The sequence below is a fragment of the Cervus canadensis genome, chromosome 30 (genome assembly GCF_019320065.1).
Source record: "Cervus canadensis isolate Bull #8, Minnesota chromosome 30, ASM1932006v1, whole genome shotgun sequence".
NCBI classification, from domain to species: Eukaryota; Metazoa; Chordata; class Mammalia; order Artiodactyla; family Cervidae; genus Cervus; species Cervus canadensis.
In genome coordinates this window covers 17,907,827-17,925,521 of record NC_057415.1, presented here as the reverse complement: position 1 = coordinate 17,925,521, position 17,695 = coordinate 17,907,827, and the positions used below count along the sequence as shown (strand labels likewise).

The 17,695-nt window shown below is 42.1% G+C and overlaps 1 protein-coding gene across 1 annotated transcript in view; it reads right to left on the bottom strand.

The window, feature by feature from the left end:
• The window catches only part of FAM120A (family with sequence similarity 120A), a 122,381-nt gene that overhangs the window by 68,058 nt on the left and 36,628 nt on the right, over window positions 1-17,695 (bottom strand). The window contains exons 4-5 of the mRNA XM_043453807.1: window positions 3,283-3,411; window positions 2,436-2,532 (exon numbers count right to left, since the gene is read on the bottom strand). Of these exons, the coding sequence (XP_043309742.1) occupies window positions 2,436-2,532; window positions 3,283-3,411 (226 nt within the window). The remainder of the gene's footprint in view (window positions 1-2,435; window positions 2,533-3,282; window positions 3,412-17,695) is intronic.

Genomic DNA, 17,695 nt, shown 5'->3' with positions numbered 1-17,695 from the left:
ACTGAGTGAAAGTGAAAGAGAATTTTAAGAGTATTAACTTCTTTTATAAAATACTTACCCCATAATGTTCTTTGACGATTTAATAAGAACAAGAAAGCACTTTATAGAACAGCAAATATCTTTAAGCAGCTCAAATTTAAACCTAATTTAAAACTCATCTTCCTCTTCAGAACATCTTTCGAACTGTATCAGCTCAGGTAAATGCCAAATGGTAAGTCAATCTATCCTGTCTCTCTCCTTCTCCCACCTATTCTCCTTCTCTAATAAATGCTCTAGTCCCAACTACACGTGCATGCTCAGTCACTTCAGTCGTATCCAATTCTGCATAACCCCATGGATTGTAGCCCACCAGCCTCTTCTGTCCGTTGGATTCTCCAGGCAAGAATACTGGAGTGGGTTGTCATTTCCTCCTCCAGGGGATATTTCCAACCCAGGGTCAAATCTGAGTTTCCTATATCTCTTGCACTGAAGGCAGATTCTTTACCAAAATGAGCCACCTGGGAAGCCCGGTCCCAAGTATATTATAATGAATGTTTAAAGTACAACTGTCATATGAGGACTAAAACTTCACTACAGATATATGAGGCACCAAGTACGTCTTTGTGTTAACTTCTTTCAGGCTATCTGATCATTCAACATTCAGAGCTTTTGCCAGACATCCTTCCTACAAGAATAAAAATGACAGTATCTGCTTGTAACAAGCATTCATTAAAGCACTTTACCTATATTTCCCCTTTAAATATTAACATAAGTATCCCATTTTAATAATAAAACAGGAAAAACGAAGCCAGGAGGCAATGGAAAAGAGATGTCCACAACCTGGCATCAGTACCCCGGCCACTCACCTGTCTCAACAGCATCTATTCCCGTGCCAGCAGTAAAACACAGCCACCACAACCTGCCCCTGTTACATCTCACCTTCACTGAAGCGACACATGGTATTGAGTTCCCCCACCCAGCACTCCCTGTCCGCCTTTCCAAGAGTAACCTTAAGTTACATCTAATCATTTCACTTTTCTGATTCAGCAGCTCTTCATGGATTAAGCCATTTGGGCAAATATTTCCCCACTCTTATAAAGGATGAAGGTGGCAGCTGAGATCCTGGGGTTGTCCATCCCTGGACCCCTGACATTCTTAGGGGTTCGGAGGGCATGTCTGAGGAGATGTGCAGAGAATCACTTGACAGGATGGCCTAGTGGAGCCAAGAAAGGTGACAGTGAAGCCTGGACAACAGAAATGGGAATGCCCCGGGCCCAGGAAGTCAGGGAGAGAGCTCCAGGTCCACAGCCAGTGCCGAGACCCCACAGCAGAAGCCAGTGTGGTACATTTCACCCAAGAAAGAAGGCGGGGCCTGGAGGGTGAGGGGCAGAAGCCAGCAAGAGAAGGAGCTTGATGTGGGGGCAGGAAGCAGGTATGCAGCTGGGAGTTCGTTATAAGCATGAGAGGAACGGAATAGGCTGACTGACATTTTTAAACACTACTCTGACTACTGGGAAGAAAGAAACTGCTAGGGACAGAGGGGTGGGTATCCCATGATGGGGAACTGGGTCATCAGATGAAATGGCCTGTACCCTCCTTGATCACACAGCATATTCACTTGTCCACAGTCACAATCCATATGCACTTGTTGTTACCCACGCACGGAGACTGCCATCAAAAGCCAGCACTTACCTGTATCTGTGTCGTCCCCCCCGCCCCCACCAACCACATACACAGCACAGTCACACTGCTTAAATGGGTGAGTGCATACTATCATGCAAAGGGCACGGTCAGGAACATTTTCAACCACAGGGTTAATATGAAATCAGTTAAAAGTCTCATTGATATAAAATGATATAAAATAAGCACAACTGCAGCAACAGCTGGCAGGATGATTTCTCATAGCTTTACTGATCTGGAACCTAAAAAACGCAATCCGACTTAGGAAGGAGGTTGGTACTTAGGGTTAGTGCTTTACAACCTCCCATGCGATATTTACTATCAAGCAGCCTTCAGGCAGTTTACAATTGTTTTTAATTCCCCAATTTCAACTCTCTGAGAGAAATCTGATCTTTTGCCCAAAAAGGCAACAAAGAGGAGACATCAATCCACTGCGCTGAAGGCACCTAAAGATGGGGTGGGTCTTGTGTGTCCCTGGTGCACTCTATAAGACCACACCTCACAGACACAGATTTACGCATCACCATTACTGCTAGCCTTGGTCCTTATGGCTGCCTCCTTTTCTCTTCCAATCTCTTAAGTCTCAAAAGTTTTCTCTTGCTTTTCAACACTTCCAGGAATTACTACTGAGTCTGCCCAGGAAGTTCTGCTAGTACTTATTTGTATAATGATAGAAATCTTATTTCAAAACAATAAACTCACAAGATTATTGGCTGAATATTTAAAACTCTTTGATTACTGCATGGTTAGCATCACAGAGGCCTCGAATTACTTACCTAGGTAATGTGGTGGGTGAAATGCCATAGGCTTGCTAGTCGCTGAATAATAGCCAATTGCTCTCTTAAATCGAATAACTTTGTCATCTGTTCTAGACTGAAACAAATGCAGGAAAACCTTTGTAAATTAGTATGCCACTGGTCATGTGTATATTAATATAATTCAACACATGTATAAGTCTGTAGCCTTTAAAGCTAGAGGAGAGTTTAGAATAAACATTAAAACCTTTAAGGAAAATCAACAGATTATCATTAAAGAAACAAATCAAACATTAATTCTCTTAGAACACTGTACTTATCAGAGTCTGACATGGCAGTCAGGAGACCTGAGTTCTGGGATGCAGTCCTCCAACTTTTCCTTGGCAAGGTCTCTGACGCTACCTGCAAAGGTTTTACTTGCCATCTCTAGCAAAGTGGAGGTACAATTTTAGCTCTTCAGAGACCAAACAGGAAGTCACACAAACTTCATCGCTTCTATTAAAGTCCAACCTCCCTTGAATTTCTTACTTTTCAAAAAAGGAAGAAGAAATCCCTAACCATCAACTGGAGGGATGGACAAATCAGATCCACAATTCTGTCTGCCCATTTGATCCGTCTGTCTTAGTAGAAATCCCACTGAACTATGATGGAGGATCTAGGAGCAGCAGAGGCCTTACTATCTGTCTGCCTCTGTGCAGGCCAGAGAGGCTAGAGAAGCAGCCAGGCGAGGGGCCAGCCCTCCCGGCTGGCCACCAAGGCCTGACAGCTGGGAGCACTCCTGGGCATGGCTGGTGTGTGCCTCTCAAGACCCTTCCAAATTCAGCACACACCAGAGCACGAAGCACTACCCAAGAGCTTGCATTTCTACCTGAGAATGCTGGAAAACATCTTTAGCTATGGCATCCAAGTCCGAGGTATCCTGGATGTTGCGGACATAGTCAGCCACAGCCTTGATCACCACATCGCACGGTGGCAAGACCAGCTGGTGGGCCCGGACCTAAGAAAACAAGCACACGTGTCAATACACTAATTCCAAACACAGGGCCCAGAAACTACAGGTAATGCTATCCTTAGAAGGGCCTGCTTATTATCAATTTGTAAGTTCTTGTCCCTAAGACTTTGAAAGTCTAAGGGTTAAGCCCTGGATCTCCCTTTCAATTTTTGAAATACAACTCAGCGGCTTCAACCTGACTATGTTAAAAAGCATCTGACAGCCTTCCATCATTTCAGAGATGTCTGCAACCTGCTCATGTGAGCACAGCAGAAGGCTATGCAGCCCCAAGCTCCCGAGTCCACTAAAAGAGCCAAGGTCAGCTCGGAATGGATGGAAAACAGTATCCCTGAGTGCTGAGGGGCACATCTGGTGAAAGACACACGGAATAAAGTGTAGGAATATTTTACACTTGACACCAGGAAATGGTAAGTAAGGATATTTTTTTTAAAAAAGGTTTCTTTTGGACTTTTTCACAAAAACTAAAAAAAAAAAAAAAATGAAGAAAGAAAGATACCTTGATTTAGCAAAATTAAGGTATGCCCATATTCTTTGAAACAAAGATGAATCACATACGAACCTGGTTTATAAAATTTTTAATTTAATGATTATATAAAATGATGTTTTATGTCCTGTTTAGTCACAAAGATCATCAAGATAAATAAGATGGCAAAAGCTTCTAAAGGCCAATGCTGTGGTTTCAGAGCTGTGCACTCCGGCCCGCCACACCTATAAATGTGGTACGTCACACAGCAGGAGGGAAGAGGTGGGCAGACTGCTAACCTCAGGCCGGGCTGTTACCCTGGATGATGCCGATGGGTCCAGTGTCATCACAGATCCTCTAATGTAAAAGGAAGGCAGAGGAGCAGGTTTCATACATGAGGGAGCACAGGACCCTATTGGCCACTGACGGCTTTGATGATGGAAGAAGGGCTGTGAGCCACAGAATACAGCACCTACAGAAGCTAAAAAGGCAGGAGGCACTCTCCCTGGAGCCTCCAGAAGAAACGTGGCCCTCTCGCACCTTGCTTTTAGCCCAGTGAGACCCACTTTGGTTGTGATCTCTGTAACTGTAAGATTATTAACTTTGTGATGTTTTAAGACACCAAACATAAATAATAGAGGAAAAAATGAAAGAAAAAACAAAAGAAGAAAATCAGAGAAACTCAACATAAACAGAATGGAAGAACCTCTGGAAAAATAAGATACTTACACTATTACAGTATCACACAAATTTTCAAACACACAAGAGTATATTCAATTTCATTTTGGAAAAGCAATCTTTTTTTTAAAACAATGTTTTCCATGTTTGAAAAACGTTAGCTGCTCTGTCTCCTAGAGGGTTTGTCTCCTTGTTCTGGTCAGTGTTTGATAAAGGTCAATCCCATCATAATGAACTCCAGGGAACTAGTAAGATGTCCATGGCTGCAGACCACAAGCACATTCCTAGAAACCCAATTCCCCCTCTATAGAATGAAAAACTATTGACATATACATGCTCCACGGTGAAGAGGTCCCTGGAATAGCACATTCCAGTCAGTCTGGGAGAAATGGAAGTTTTGTCCACTCTCTGTCTTTTGGGGTGTTTAACAGTCCCACAGCAGGGCAGGGAGGAGGGCCAGCTGCTGGCGGCCCCAGGAGTGACAAGCCAGAAGAGAAACCCTGAGCCCTCCTACCATCAACACTTCACTCTCAGTGAGCACACACTACAGGGGAGGGAACAGCCTGCGTGGCCACCAGACTTGAGGCCCCTGGACACCCCCTTCTCTGGGCCTCAACCTTCTGTCTCTGACTACAGTTCGAGGCTAGCTGGCCTCAGAACACCCCTTGGCTGTCTCAAAGTCTATGGTGACCTCATTATGCTGCAGAGTACTGGAAAAGCCAGCCATTGCAGAAAGAGTTTATATAGAGAACAAATGACAACTAACATAGTGAGAACAAGAGTTTATTAGAAATAAAAATGTCCACAATATGAAAAGGGCTTTTCTCCAGGAGGTGAGAGCTAATGGGGTGGTGCAGGCAGCCTCTCCCAGGGGATGAACAACAGACTGGGCAGCCACACACTGCCCCATCCCACCTCAAATGAAAAGGACAGTCTGTCGCTTTTGCCCCTATGGATCTCCTTGTCTTCTCTACTCCTACCTTCTACAACACTAAGGCTATATAATCCTTGAAGTGAACAGATCCTGTCATTAGAGGGCCCCTGAATCCTTCTGAGCGGCTAATTTAACACCACCGTCAACTATATCCTTTATAATTTCCCATGGCCCAGACTCTTCCCTCACACCTCACCCCCTCCTCGTTCCCCCAGCTTCATTCCCAATCCAGACTTCCAAATCTAGCTCAGGGTGAGCAGCCACATCTTCCTCTGAGACTGTTGGTGCTACTGCTCCCAAACTATCTCTTAACTGCTTTTTAAATGAAACTCAGTATGAACACAAGTTGCACATAATATCATTGCTGAAGCAGAAGAACCTGACCCACTTCACTGCCATTTGGAAAACAGCAACATGGAAATGATTTTGGCAATTTGGCCAAATTTTGGCAATTTTCAGGAAGAAAACTAGAAACCTGATTTGATCAACGTTCACTTGTGAGTAAGGCATTATTCTAGAAACAAGAATATGGGGCAGTTCCCCAGTACTTGAATTCAAGAAGCTCACACTCTTATTGGAGAAAAAAATGCTGACCAAACTCCAAAAGAGACCTCAGAGGACAGCCTGGAGGAAAATCATGGCCCAGCTGAGGAGGAAGAAAGGTTTCTGCATCCTTTGTGATTCTTAAAGCATAGCCCTGAGATCCAACTGAGTGCAGCCTTAGTGCCCCCAGACCAATGAAAAGAGTTATGTGAGGGGGCTAAGGCAGTTTGTTGTAATAAGCCCTCTAACCATTGCATTACTGAACACACCCTGAAGCCTAGTAGTTTCTAGAAGAGTCAAGAGTAAGGAAAACATTTAAACACTATAATCATAGGTAACTACCAGTGGCTATGCCTTGAGATTCTTAAAAAGTTGTGACATGAATCAATCTCTTGTACATGCATGCATGCTAGGTCGCTTCAGTCATGTCCAACTCTTTGTGATCCTACGGACCATAGCCCACCAGGCTTCTCTGTCCATGGGCTTCTCCAGGCAAGGACACTGGAGTGGATGACATGCCCTCCTCTACAGGATCTTCCTGACCAAAGGATTGAACCCACATCTCTTTCGTGTCCTGCATTGGCAGGCAGGTTCTTTACCATTAGCGCCATCAAGCTTGAAAAGGATGTTAAAATGGAATTAATCACACACAATGCTAAACGAGAGCCCTGCACATGGAAACTGTTACGCAGACATACCGAAGACTTCAACAGATTTGAATTTAAAGTGTTAACTGTAAACAAAGAAAAGTTCCATCACATGTTGTGAGCAAGGGTCCCCGGAGGCTCTGATGGAAAGGCGGGCAGGCTCGGGCTCCCTCCTGCAGAAGTGTCTGCATCCAGCTGGGGCTGCAGGGTACTGTGACTGAGTTCCTCTAGACTGTATGCCACACACTGCTCTTGGCACGCATCGCTTCATTTAATCCACAGAACAATGCTGTGAGGTGCACTCTTCAATGTACTTCCCATTTGACAGAAGCTCATTACGGCACCCATAGGAGTCAACAAGGTGAGTAGCTGGGCCTCTACCCGACCGCAAGACTGCACACTTGACCACCACACTCTGGCCTAGTTGTCTTCTAAATTATGCCTCTCTTAGCATTAAATGTCCTTTTCTGTAAAATGATGGTCGATAGCGAGCTCCTTATTCTTCTAACATCCTTATTTAGAAAAATTAGAAGTTGGCAACACAACAGTAGCCCTCCCAACTTTCCCCTCCCCCAAGAGATCTATGAAATCCAAACTCCTGTTGTTGATGAAAGGAGCTACAGAAAGACTGTCAACAGGGGAGGTATGAGATCAGGCCTGGTGTCAGACATGTGGAGGATGGGCATGAAGGCAAAGGAACAAAGGAGGGAACATTAGCAGCTCCTGCTCAAACTCAAGCAACAACAACACAGGTGGCAGAGAAGGCTAGGATGAGCAAGTTGCAAAAGGGCAGATGAGTTAGACCCAGCGAGAGGAAGAATCAAATATAACTCCCAATTTCTAACCAGATGACGACAGGGACAGTGGTATCACTAGCTGAGAAACATAACACAGGAAGACAAAACCATTTAGGCAGGGTGATGACATTTTTAGAAACATCAAATTTGGTGCACAGGTGGAATGCCCAAGTGGAAATGACTTAGTAGGATACACCCTGCAGTTCAAGGAAGGGGTCTCAGTGGAAGAAGTACACTGGAGAATCATCAACACAGAGATGGTACTTATAGCCTTAAAGGCAAATGAGACATGCCAGAAAGAAAGTGTGAGGATCACAGCAAGGTACAGATGGACCCTAAAGAATGCACATGCAATCAAGGGAAGCCAGCTCACAGGAGAGTTAAGGAAAGGATGCAGAAATAAGGAATACAGAATGAAGTTGGGGTCTTGGAATCAAGGCAGGAATTTCCCAGAGGGGTGAAGAGAACAGGAGAACTGACACTGTCAAATGCTCCAAACAGGTTGAAAATCATTTGACAAATCATTTGTCAAATCCACAGCCTTGGACAAAGACCCACCTGTGTCTGCTAGAAATAGGTGGGGAGGGGCACAGCGGGCAGTGAGGGTGGGTTAAGCTGTTGGGGACACTGTGGAAGACTGCCCTTGGAAGATTCGAGGATGAGAAAAGAGAGTTAGGAGAACATGGGAGACTAGACCACATTTACAAACTGAGGATCAAGGACCCAAAGAGGCAGTGTCTACATAGGAGCAAGGAGGTGACCGGATGAGGCAAGGAAGGGCTCCCCAGATGCATTCAGTGACACGGGCTCAACAATGTCAGGATAGTCCAGTCTCAGGCTGGAAAAGGGAAGTAAAGTGAGCCTGGATGAAGAAGAAGGCAAACAGGGCAACAAAAAGCTAAGGACTCTCATCGTCCTTAGACAAAAGACCTCTCTGTAAACATGATCAATGTTTAAGATAAATATTAAGGAGAATAAAAAGATTAACTGTTGATATTGATAGCTTGATTGAAGTTGGAGACCGTAATTTTAAATATCAGTTTTACTGAGATATTTTACTTACAGTAAAATTCACCAATTTTAGGCAGATAATTCACTGAGCTCTGACAAATGCATACATTAGTGTAATGCATGCTCAGTCACTCAATCATGTTCGGCTCTTTGTGACCCCATGGACTGTAGCCTGCCAGGCCCCCTGTGTTCGTGGGATTATCCCGGCAAGAGTACTGCAATGGGTTGCCATTTCCTTCTCCAATTAGAGAAGCTACCACAATTATGAAATACAATTTTTCCATCACCTCAAACAGTTTCCTGTTCCCCTTCCCATCATAGCCCTAGGCAACCACTAACCTGCTTTCTAGCACTATACTTTTGCCTTTTCTAGGATTTTACATAAAACCAATTATTTCCTTTGTTTTTGACTCTTCACTTAAGATAATGCTTTAAGATTCATACATACTGCAAGAAACTAGTTGGTCCTTTCTCTGCTATCAGCATTTCATTTTAAGACTGTGCCACAATCTATTCATCCATTCACTAGCTGACTACTGCCTAGTGTCTTTGAGACTAATAGATCAAGTTGCCCGGAGACTCAGACTGAATCATTTGCATGAACAGAGGATTTCATTCTTCATGAGTAAATGTCTAGTAGTGGGATTGCTGGGTTATATGACAGGTGTATGTTTAACTTTGTGAGAAACTTTGTCAGATTGTTTTCAAAGTGACCATTCTGGATTCTGCTTCCCAACAGCCACATCGCAGAGCTGCAGGTGCTGACATGCACTGACACTTCTCATCATCTGTCTCCTTAATTTCGCCCATTCTAGTGGTTAGTAGCGCAGCTCATGGTGGTTTTAATCTGCATCACCTAATGGCATGGAGCATCTCCTTGTGTGCTTATTGAATATTCTGTAAAATGTCTGTTCAAAATTTTGCCCGTCTTTTTCTTTGTTGTTGGGTTGTGTATCTTATCATTGTGTTGTTCTTTATATATTCTGAATACAAGTCCTCTGGTAAGAATTATATTGTGCAAATAGCTTCTCTCACTGTTGTTGCTTGCTTTTCATTCTTTTAACTAAGAAATCTCTAACTCCAGGTCATAAAGATCTTCTACTTTCTCCTAGAATAATTTTTATATTTTTAATTTTTGCATATGACTATCCAGCTATTATAAAGACTAACCCTTCCCCATTTAGTTACTTATGGACTTCCAGTGAAGTCCATGTATATACAGGTTTATTTCTGAACTTGCTCTGTTCCATTGATCTATTCAACACCCTGATGTCAGTACTACACTGAGTTGGTTATTACAGCTTTAAAGTCATACTGAAATTAGGTAACACTAAGTCCTTCAAATTTGTTCTTTCTTTTCAACATCTTTGTTGCTATTCTAGGTGCTTTGCAGTTCCACATGAATTTTAAAACCAGCTTTTCCATTTCCACTTTAAAACAAAGCTTGCTTGGATTTTGATGTGAAAGTGAAGTGAAAGTCATTCAGTCGTGTCTGACTCTTTGCAACCCCATGGACTATAGAGCCCACGGAATTCTCCAAGCCAGAATACTGGAGTGGGTAGCTGTTCCCTTCTACAGGGTGGATTTTGATGAGGATGTAGTAAATCTATATAACAACAGTCTTTTGAACCATAAACACATACATTTCCTCATTTATTTAGATCCTTCTTTAACTTAGATCATAAATTTGCAGTGGCATCCATCAGCTGTGTGGTTCTCAAGATCTTCTCTAGATAGTACCTATCTAGGGTGGAGAAGTCTGCTGGATGGGTGAGATGGAAGAAGGAGCAACAGAAGGGTGACGCTGATACACTTGGTTCAAGATGACCCATCAAGAGGTCCAGGCCAGCTAGGGAAGAAAGAAACAGTGAGTAAATGGGCAGACAGCCCCAGGGTGGGTGAAAGAATGAAGTGTCAGCTTGTGAGAATACTAAAGATAGAAGCAACAGAGACAAAAGGATATTAAGTGTAAGATAGGAATCAGAACTCTTCTGGGAGAAGACCCAGTGTATGACTTGGCGTAGAAGGCTGCAGTATAGAAGACACCACTGGAGACAAAGAAAGAATATGCAGCCAAGTTATCTGTGGGTAAACTCTAGTACATGACCGTGCCTGAGTCTCTAAAGAGTTATCAAAGGACACCATCATGAAAGTGAAAAGACAACCCACAAAAAGCGAGAAAGTGTTTGCAAATTATGTATCTGATAAGGACTTAAATTCCAGAATATATTTAAAAAAAAACAAACTCATATACCCAATAAAAAAAATTTTTCAATGGACAAAAGATATGAATAGATATTTATCCAAAGAAGGTATACAAATGGCCAGTGAGCAAAGGAAGGGTGTTCAACATCATTAGTCATCAGAGAAATGCAAATCAAAACCATATCACATCCACTATGACACATCCACTGTGACAATTAGAAATAAAACAGACAAGTGTTGGTGAGGACATGGAGAAGTCAGAATCCTCACACATCGCTGGTAAGTGTGAACAGTGTAGCTGCTGTGGAAAACGGTACCTCAAAAAGTTAAGCACAGAATTACTAGATGACCAGCAATTCCGGTCCAAGGCATACGCCTGAGAGAAATGAAAACATGTCTATACAAACACTTGTACCTGAATATTCACAGCAGCATTACAGTAGCCAAACTGTGGCTAACAATCTGAATGTCCACTGACTGATGAACAGACTGAACGTGGTAGGTATACCCACACAACAGACTGTTATTTGGCCATTAATAAAAATGAAGTACTGATACATGCGACAATGTGACTCAACCTTGGGGGGAAAAAATGCTCAATGAAAGAAGCCAGACACAAGAGGTCATATAATTCCACTTATATGAAATGTCCAGAAGAGGCAAATCCATAGAGAAAAAAGTAGACTAGTGGTTGTCAAGGGGTAGAGGACGGAGAGAAGTAGGAAGTGACTGCTAGCAGGTGAGGTACTGGGTTTCTTTTGGGGGGAATGAAAGTACTTTAAAACCAGACAGTGATGATAGATGCATAAACTTTGTGAAAGCTAAAAACCGTTGAATTATACATTTTGCATACATGCTAACTCAGTTGTGCCCGACTTTTTGCAACCTCATGGACTGTAGCCCACTAAGGTCCTCTATTGATGGAATTTTTCAGGCAAGAATACTGGAGTGAATTGCTATTTGCTTCTCCAGGGGATCTTCCCACCCCAGGGATTGAACCCATGTCTCTTGCATCTCCTGCACTGGCAGGTGGATTCTTTACCACTGAGCCACCTCGGAAGCCCTGAACTGTATTTTAAAGGGGTAAATTTTATGCCATGTGATTGTATCTCAATAAAACTGTTATAAAAAGAAAATTTTAAACACATTCTAATCAGGAATGGCAGTTTGGAAGTAAACTGCCAGCAAATCCCAGTTTTGTCACATCTTCCTGGCCCCAGATTGGGATCAAGAAAAGTGACATCTCTGGTTGAGTTGCCTAGAAGTGCCCAGGGCAGAGACCACTGGCAAGGTGAGGGGTATAGCTGCATGCACCCAAGACACAGGGTGAGGAAGCTGCCAAGCAAGTCACATTTTCAGCAGAAGTGATCTATTCTGTTAGAGAGATGGAGACGACCTATTTAGGAACAATGCTGAGGTTCTGGACCCAGAGGGGAGAAAACACACTTGAAACTGTCTGCACACATTTTAAAAACTGAGGATATGTCACTTAGTTAAATAAACATAAGACTAGAAGATTCCAGGTCATGAGAACAAACAGAAAAACCAAAAGTACTCCAGTAAGCTTCCTTTTGTTTAACTTACCCTACCACTCACCACCACAGGCATGAGAAGTCAGTCACTACAAACACTGTATCTTTCAGACGGCTTTTGAACCATGAATCTCTCTTCCTGACCAGGTTATGCATTTTGGCTCACTCAGGAAGAGTTCTGCGGGCAGGCACAGTCCCTACAGAAAGGAGCTAAGCTAAAAGTAACCCTGCAACAACTAGGAAACACAGACTCCTCCCATGACTCTGTCCCTCTTTCCCAGCAAAGTGACTTCTGTCCAAAGACAGAAAAGCTATTGAGTCGCAGTGATCCCAGAAGATTCCCTCGAACACCAAGCTTTCCATCTTTACTCTAAAAGCAACTGGGAACAGGGAAAGAAGTTCAGATAAGATACAAATAAGCAAAGATCTTTTGAGTTCAGTCTCATATTTTCCATCTAAGGATTCCTTATATAAATTTTAAATAAGCAAAGAATAAAACTTCTTACCTAAGTTTCCACGACCTAAAAGCTTACATCCCAGCACCATGAATCTGTGCACTGAAATACCATAGACTGTTAATAATGTGCAGCTCACTGAATGCATGACATTGTAATAATAATATTAGTAGGGTGTACATTTTAAAACAATTTTGGAGTACAAATATCAATCTGTTAAAAGTGGTTCTCTTCCAAGAGTGAAATTATAAATAGCTCCCATTAACACACTGCATAATGGTTGAGTTTTTCAAGCTTCTAGGTCCCTAACAATATTTTCTCTAGAGCCCCCAAAGTCCTTGGGTTTTAGGAAGTACTTTTTAGCTCTTATAATACAACAACTTTTTGAGGGGGAAAAAAGGTATGAGTTAACTTCAATTAACACTAACATACAAGCAGGAATTCCTTCTTTAGGATGTTCTACAGTGCCCACGCTGCCACCTCTTGCGATCCTTAAAAGGTAGAACTCTTTAAAATAAATGAAGCCCATCTTTCTATTCATGCACAAGTTACAGTCAACTTTCTTTCAAAAAAGATTCCAGAAAGTCTGATCACCAATCTCACTCTAGTAAAGTTGCACAGTATGTTAGATATACCGTAAAACTTCAAAAGGCCTGAAATCATGCTGCTCTTCTCTCTGAAGCTGGCTCCATGGTGTGAAACCCAGAGAGGGGCCATGTGGAGTGGAGATGAAAATCACTGGTTGGCTGGACACTGGTCAGCAGGTGCAGGTGCTACCCATGGAGCCCATTCTGGGAAGCCAAGAGAGAGGAGATGAAGTCCTTCATTCTGAGGGCCCACTGCAAGCCGTGCCATCTGCCATGACTTTGAGAATGCTGGGGTTGTGTGGCCTGCACAATGAGACACAGACGGCTCTTCTGTCCACCTCCACATCCCTGGGGACCCTGACAGGCTACTTTCCCAGAACCAGACTCCCTTCTCCCCAGGGTCAACCGCCACATCCTGTCCCTAAAGACACTTGTAAAAAGGATTACTCAGTGACTTTTGGTGGCAGACAGTAAGATGTAAAACATACAGAGATAACTTTTAGTAAAATTCTAGATAACTTTAAAACAAAACATTCCTGAGGTGACCTGCTAGAGTGCCCTGGTATACAGCTGCCTCAGGGAAAAGATATTGCTGGTAAAGAAAGGTGACTAAAAAGTGAATCCAAAGGTAGAGGTATAAACACTAAAGACCATTTAAATCAGAAAGAGACATGTACAAGAGCTAGGATTTAGATTTTGAGAAGAGCCAGAAGCAAGCAAGGATGTTTTCGAGGAGACATTTTAACTGGACACACACAGGGAGGAGTTCAAGAGGAACCAGCACCTGCCTAGCCTGTGGCTGATGGGCAGAGCTGGGCTGGGGCAGTGGGGTGGTGATGGTGGCGTGGGCAGTTGTGTCCAGGGGAAGGCCTCCTCTGCCCGCTTGCCACAACTCGGGAAGTGATATAGAGAGATCAAAATAGAACCTGAAGAGCTATACAGGAGAACAACACTTGTAGGAAGTCTAAGGAGAGGAAAGCTGAGCATAAAACTTGCAAAGCGGAAATGACAAAGGGACTCTGGGGCAGGAAATACTTGGGGCTCAGGAATGACTGACAGGGATAAAACTCAAAATACATGAAACTGAATATGAAGTTTAGCAACACAAAAAGCATTAAAATGAATACAAAGACCTGCAACTTATGATTCTACTTAAGAAAACACTTCCAGTTTAAAAATTCAATGCCAAACCCAAATAAGAAGTTCCGTAACTTTCAAGGACTCAAAATCATAAAACCATTTTTAAAAATTCAAAAAGCACATATAAAAAAGGCACTCATTTGGCACATGCGTATGGCCATCACTTCATGATCCAACTGCCTCAGCTGTTTATCACCAGCCACTCCAGGTTCTGCTTCTGCTTCTGAATCCAGAACCCCAGCCGCTCTCTCCTCTTGGCCCAACCAGCACTGTGAATGGCGATGTCGAAATGTTGACAGGGATACGATTATGATATTACATGTTAAGGGGGGATTTGAATTATTAGATAATAAGTTCATATAACACCAACCCTCTGTGAACAATAAACTAGTAGATACGAACTCAGTGAAATACTTTGGCAAAATAAAGTAGGAGAAAAGGAATGCTTGAAATTCGGGAAGCAAAATCAAGTATCCTTAAAAACTATATACAACATACTCTGCTGAAAAGGAATAAAAATCATGATAAAGTTTTTTTTTTTTTTTTTCCCAGTGGGTTTTGTCATACATTGATATGAATCAGCCATGGATTTACATGTATTCCCAATCCCGATCCCCCCTCCCACCTCCCTCTCCACCCGATTCCTCTGGGTCTTCCCAGTGCACCAGGCCGGAGCACTTGTCTCATGCATCCCACCTGGGCTGGTGATCTGTTTCACCATAGATAGTATACATGCTGTTCTTTTGAAACATCCCACCCTCACCTTCTCCCACAGAGTTCAAAAGTCTGTTTTGTATTTCTGTGTCTCTTTTGCTGTTTTGCATATAGGGTTATCGTTACCATCTTTCTAAATTCCATATATATGTGTTAGTATGCTGTAATGTTCTTTATCTTTCTGGCTTACTTCACTCTGTATAAGGGGCTCCAGCTTCATCCATCTCATTAGGACTGGTTCAAATGAATTCTTTTTAATGGCTGAGTAATATTCCATGGTGTATATGTACCACAGCTTCCTTATCCATTCATCTGCTGATGGGCATCTAGGTTGCTTCCATGTCCTGGCTATTATAAACAGTGCTGCGATGAACATTGGGGTGCACGTGTCTCTTTCAGATCTGGTTTCCTCAGTGTGTATGCCCAGAAGTGGGATTGCTGGGTCATATGGCAGTTCTATTTCCAGTTTTTTAAGAAATCTCCACACTGTTCTCCATAGTGGCTGTACTAGTTTGCATTCCCACCAACAGTGTAAGAGGGTTCCCTTTTCTCCACACCCTCTCCAGCATTTATTGCTTGTAGACTTTTGGATAGCAGCCATCCTGACTGGCGTGTAATGGTACCTCATTGTGGTTTTGATTTGCATTTCTCTGATAATGAGTGATGTTGAGCATCTTTTCATGTGTTTGTTAGCCATCTGTATGTCTTCTTTGGAGAAATGTCTGTTTAGTTCTTTGGCCCATTTTTTGATTGGGTCATTTATTTTTCTGGAATTGAGCTGCAGGAGTTGCTTGTATATTTTTGAGATTAATCCTTTGTCTGTTTCTTCATTTGCTATTATTTTCTCCCAATCTGAGGGCTGTCTTTTCACCTTACTTATAGTTTCCTTTGTAGTGCAAAAGCTTTTAAGTTTCATTAGGTCCCATTTGTTTAGTTTTGCTTTTATTTCCAATATTCTGGGAGGTGGGTCATAGAGGATCTTGCTGTGATTTATGTCGGAGAGTGTTTTGCCTATGTTCTCCTCTAGGAGTTTTATAGTTTCTGGTCTTACATTTAGATCTTTAATCCATTTTGAGTTTATTTTTGTGTATGGTGTTAGAAAGTGTTCTAGTTTCATTCTTTTACAAGTGGTTGACCAGTTTTCCCAGCACCACTTGTTAAAGAGGTTGTCTTTTTTCCATTGTATATCCTTGCCTCCTTTGTCAAAGATAAGGTGTCCATAGGTTCGTGGATTTATCTCTGGGCTTTCTATTCTGTTCCATTGATCTATATTTCTGTCTTTGTGCCAGTACCATACTGTCTTGATGACTGTGGCTTTGTAGTAGAGTCTGAAGTCAGGCAGGTTGATTCCTCCAGTTCCATTCTTCTTTCTCAAGATTACTTTGGCTATTCGAGGTTTTTTGTATTTCCATACAAATTGTGAAATTCTTTGGTCTAGTTCTGTGAAAAATACCGTTGGTAGCTTGATAGGGATTGCATTGAATCTATAGATTGCTTTGGGTGGAATAGCCATTTTGACAATATTGATTCTTCCAATCCATGAACACGGTATGTTTCTCCATCTGTTTGTGTCCTCTTTGATTTCTTTCATCAGTGTTTTATAGTTTTCTATGTATAGGTCCTTTGTTTCTTTAGGTAGATATACTCTAAGTATTTTATTCTTTTTGTTGCAATGGTGAATGGTATTGTTTCCTTAATTTCTCTTTCTGTTTTTTCATTGTTAGTATATAGGAATGCAAGGGATTTCTGTGTGTTAATTTTATATCCTGCAACTTTACTATATTCATTGATTAGCTCTAGTAATTTTCTGGTAGAGTCTTTAGGGTTTTCTATGTAGAGGATCATGTCATCTGCAAACAGTGAGAGTTTTACTTCTTCTTTTCCTATCTGGATTCCTTTTACTTCTTTTTCTGCTCTGATTGCTGTGGCCAAAACTTCCAACACTATGTTGAATAGTAGTGGTGAGAGTGGGCACCCTTGTCTTGTTCCTGATTTTCAGGGGAAATGCCTTCAATTTTTCACCATTGAGGGTGATGCTTGCTGTGGGTTTGTCATATATAGCTTTTATTATGTTGAGGTATGTTCCTTCTATTCCTGCTTTTTGGAGAGTTTAATCATAAATGAGTGTTGAATTTTGTCAAAGGCTTTCTCTGCATCTATTGAGATAATCATATGGTTTTTATCTTTCAATTTGTTAATGTGGTGTATTACATTGATTGATTTGCGGATATTAAAGAATCCTTGCATTCCTGGGATAAAGCCCACTTGGTCATGGTGTATGATTTTTTTAAATATGTTGTTGGATTCTGTTTGCTAGAATTTTGTTAAGGATTTTTGCATCTATGTTCATCAGTGATATTGGCCTGTAGTTTTCTTTTTTTGTGGCATCTTTGTCTGGTTTTGGAATTAGGGTGATGGTGGCCTCATAGAATGAGTTTGGAAGCTTACCTTCATCTGCAATTTTCTGGAAGAGTTTGAGTAAGATAGGTGTTAGCTCTTCTCTAAATTTTTGGTAGAATTCAGCTGTGAAGCCATCTGGTCCTGGGCTTTTGTTTGCTGGAAG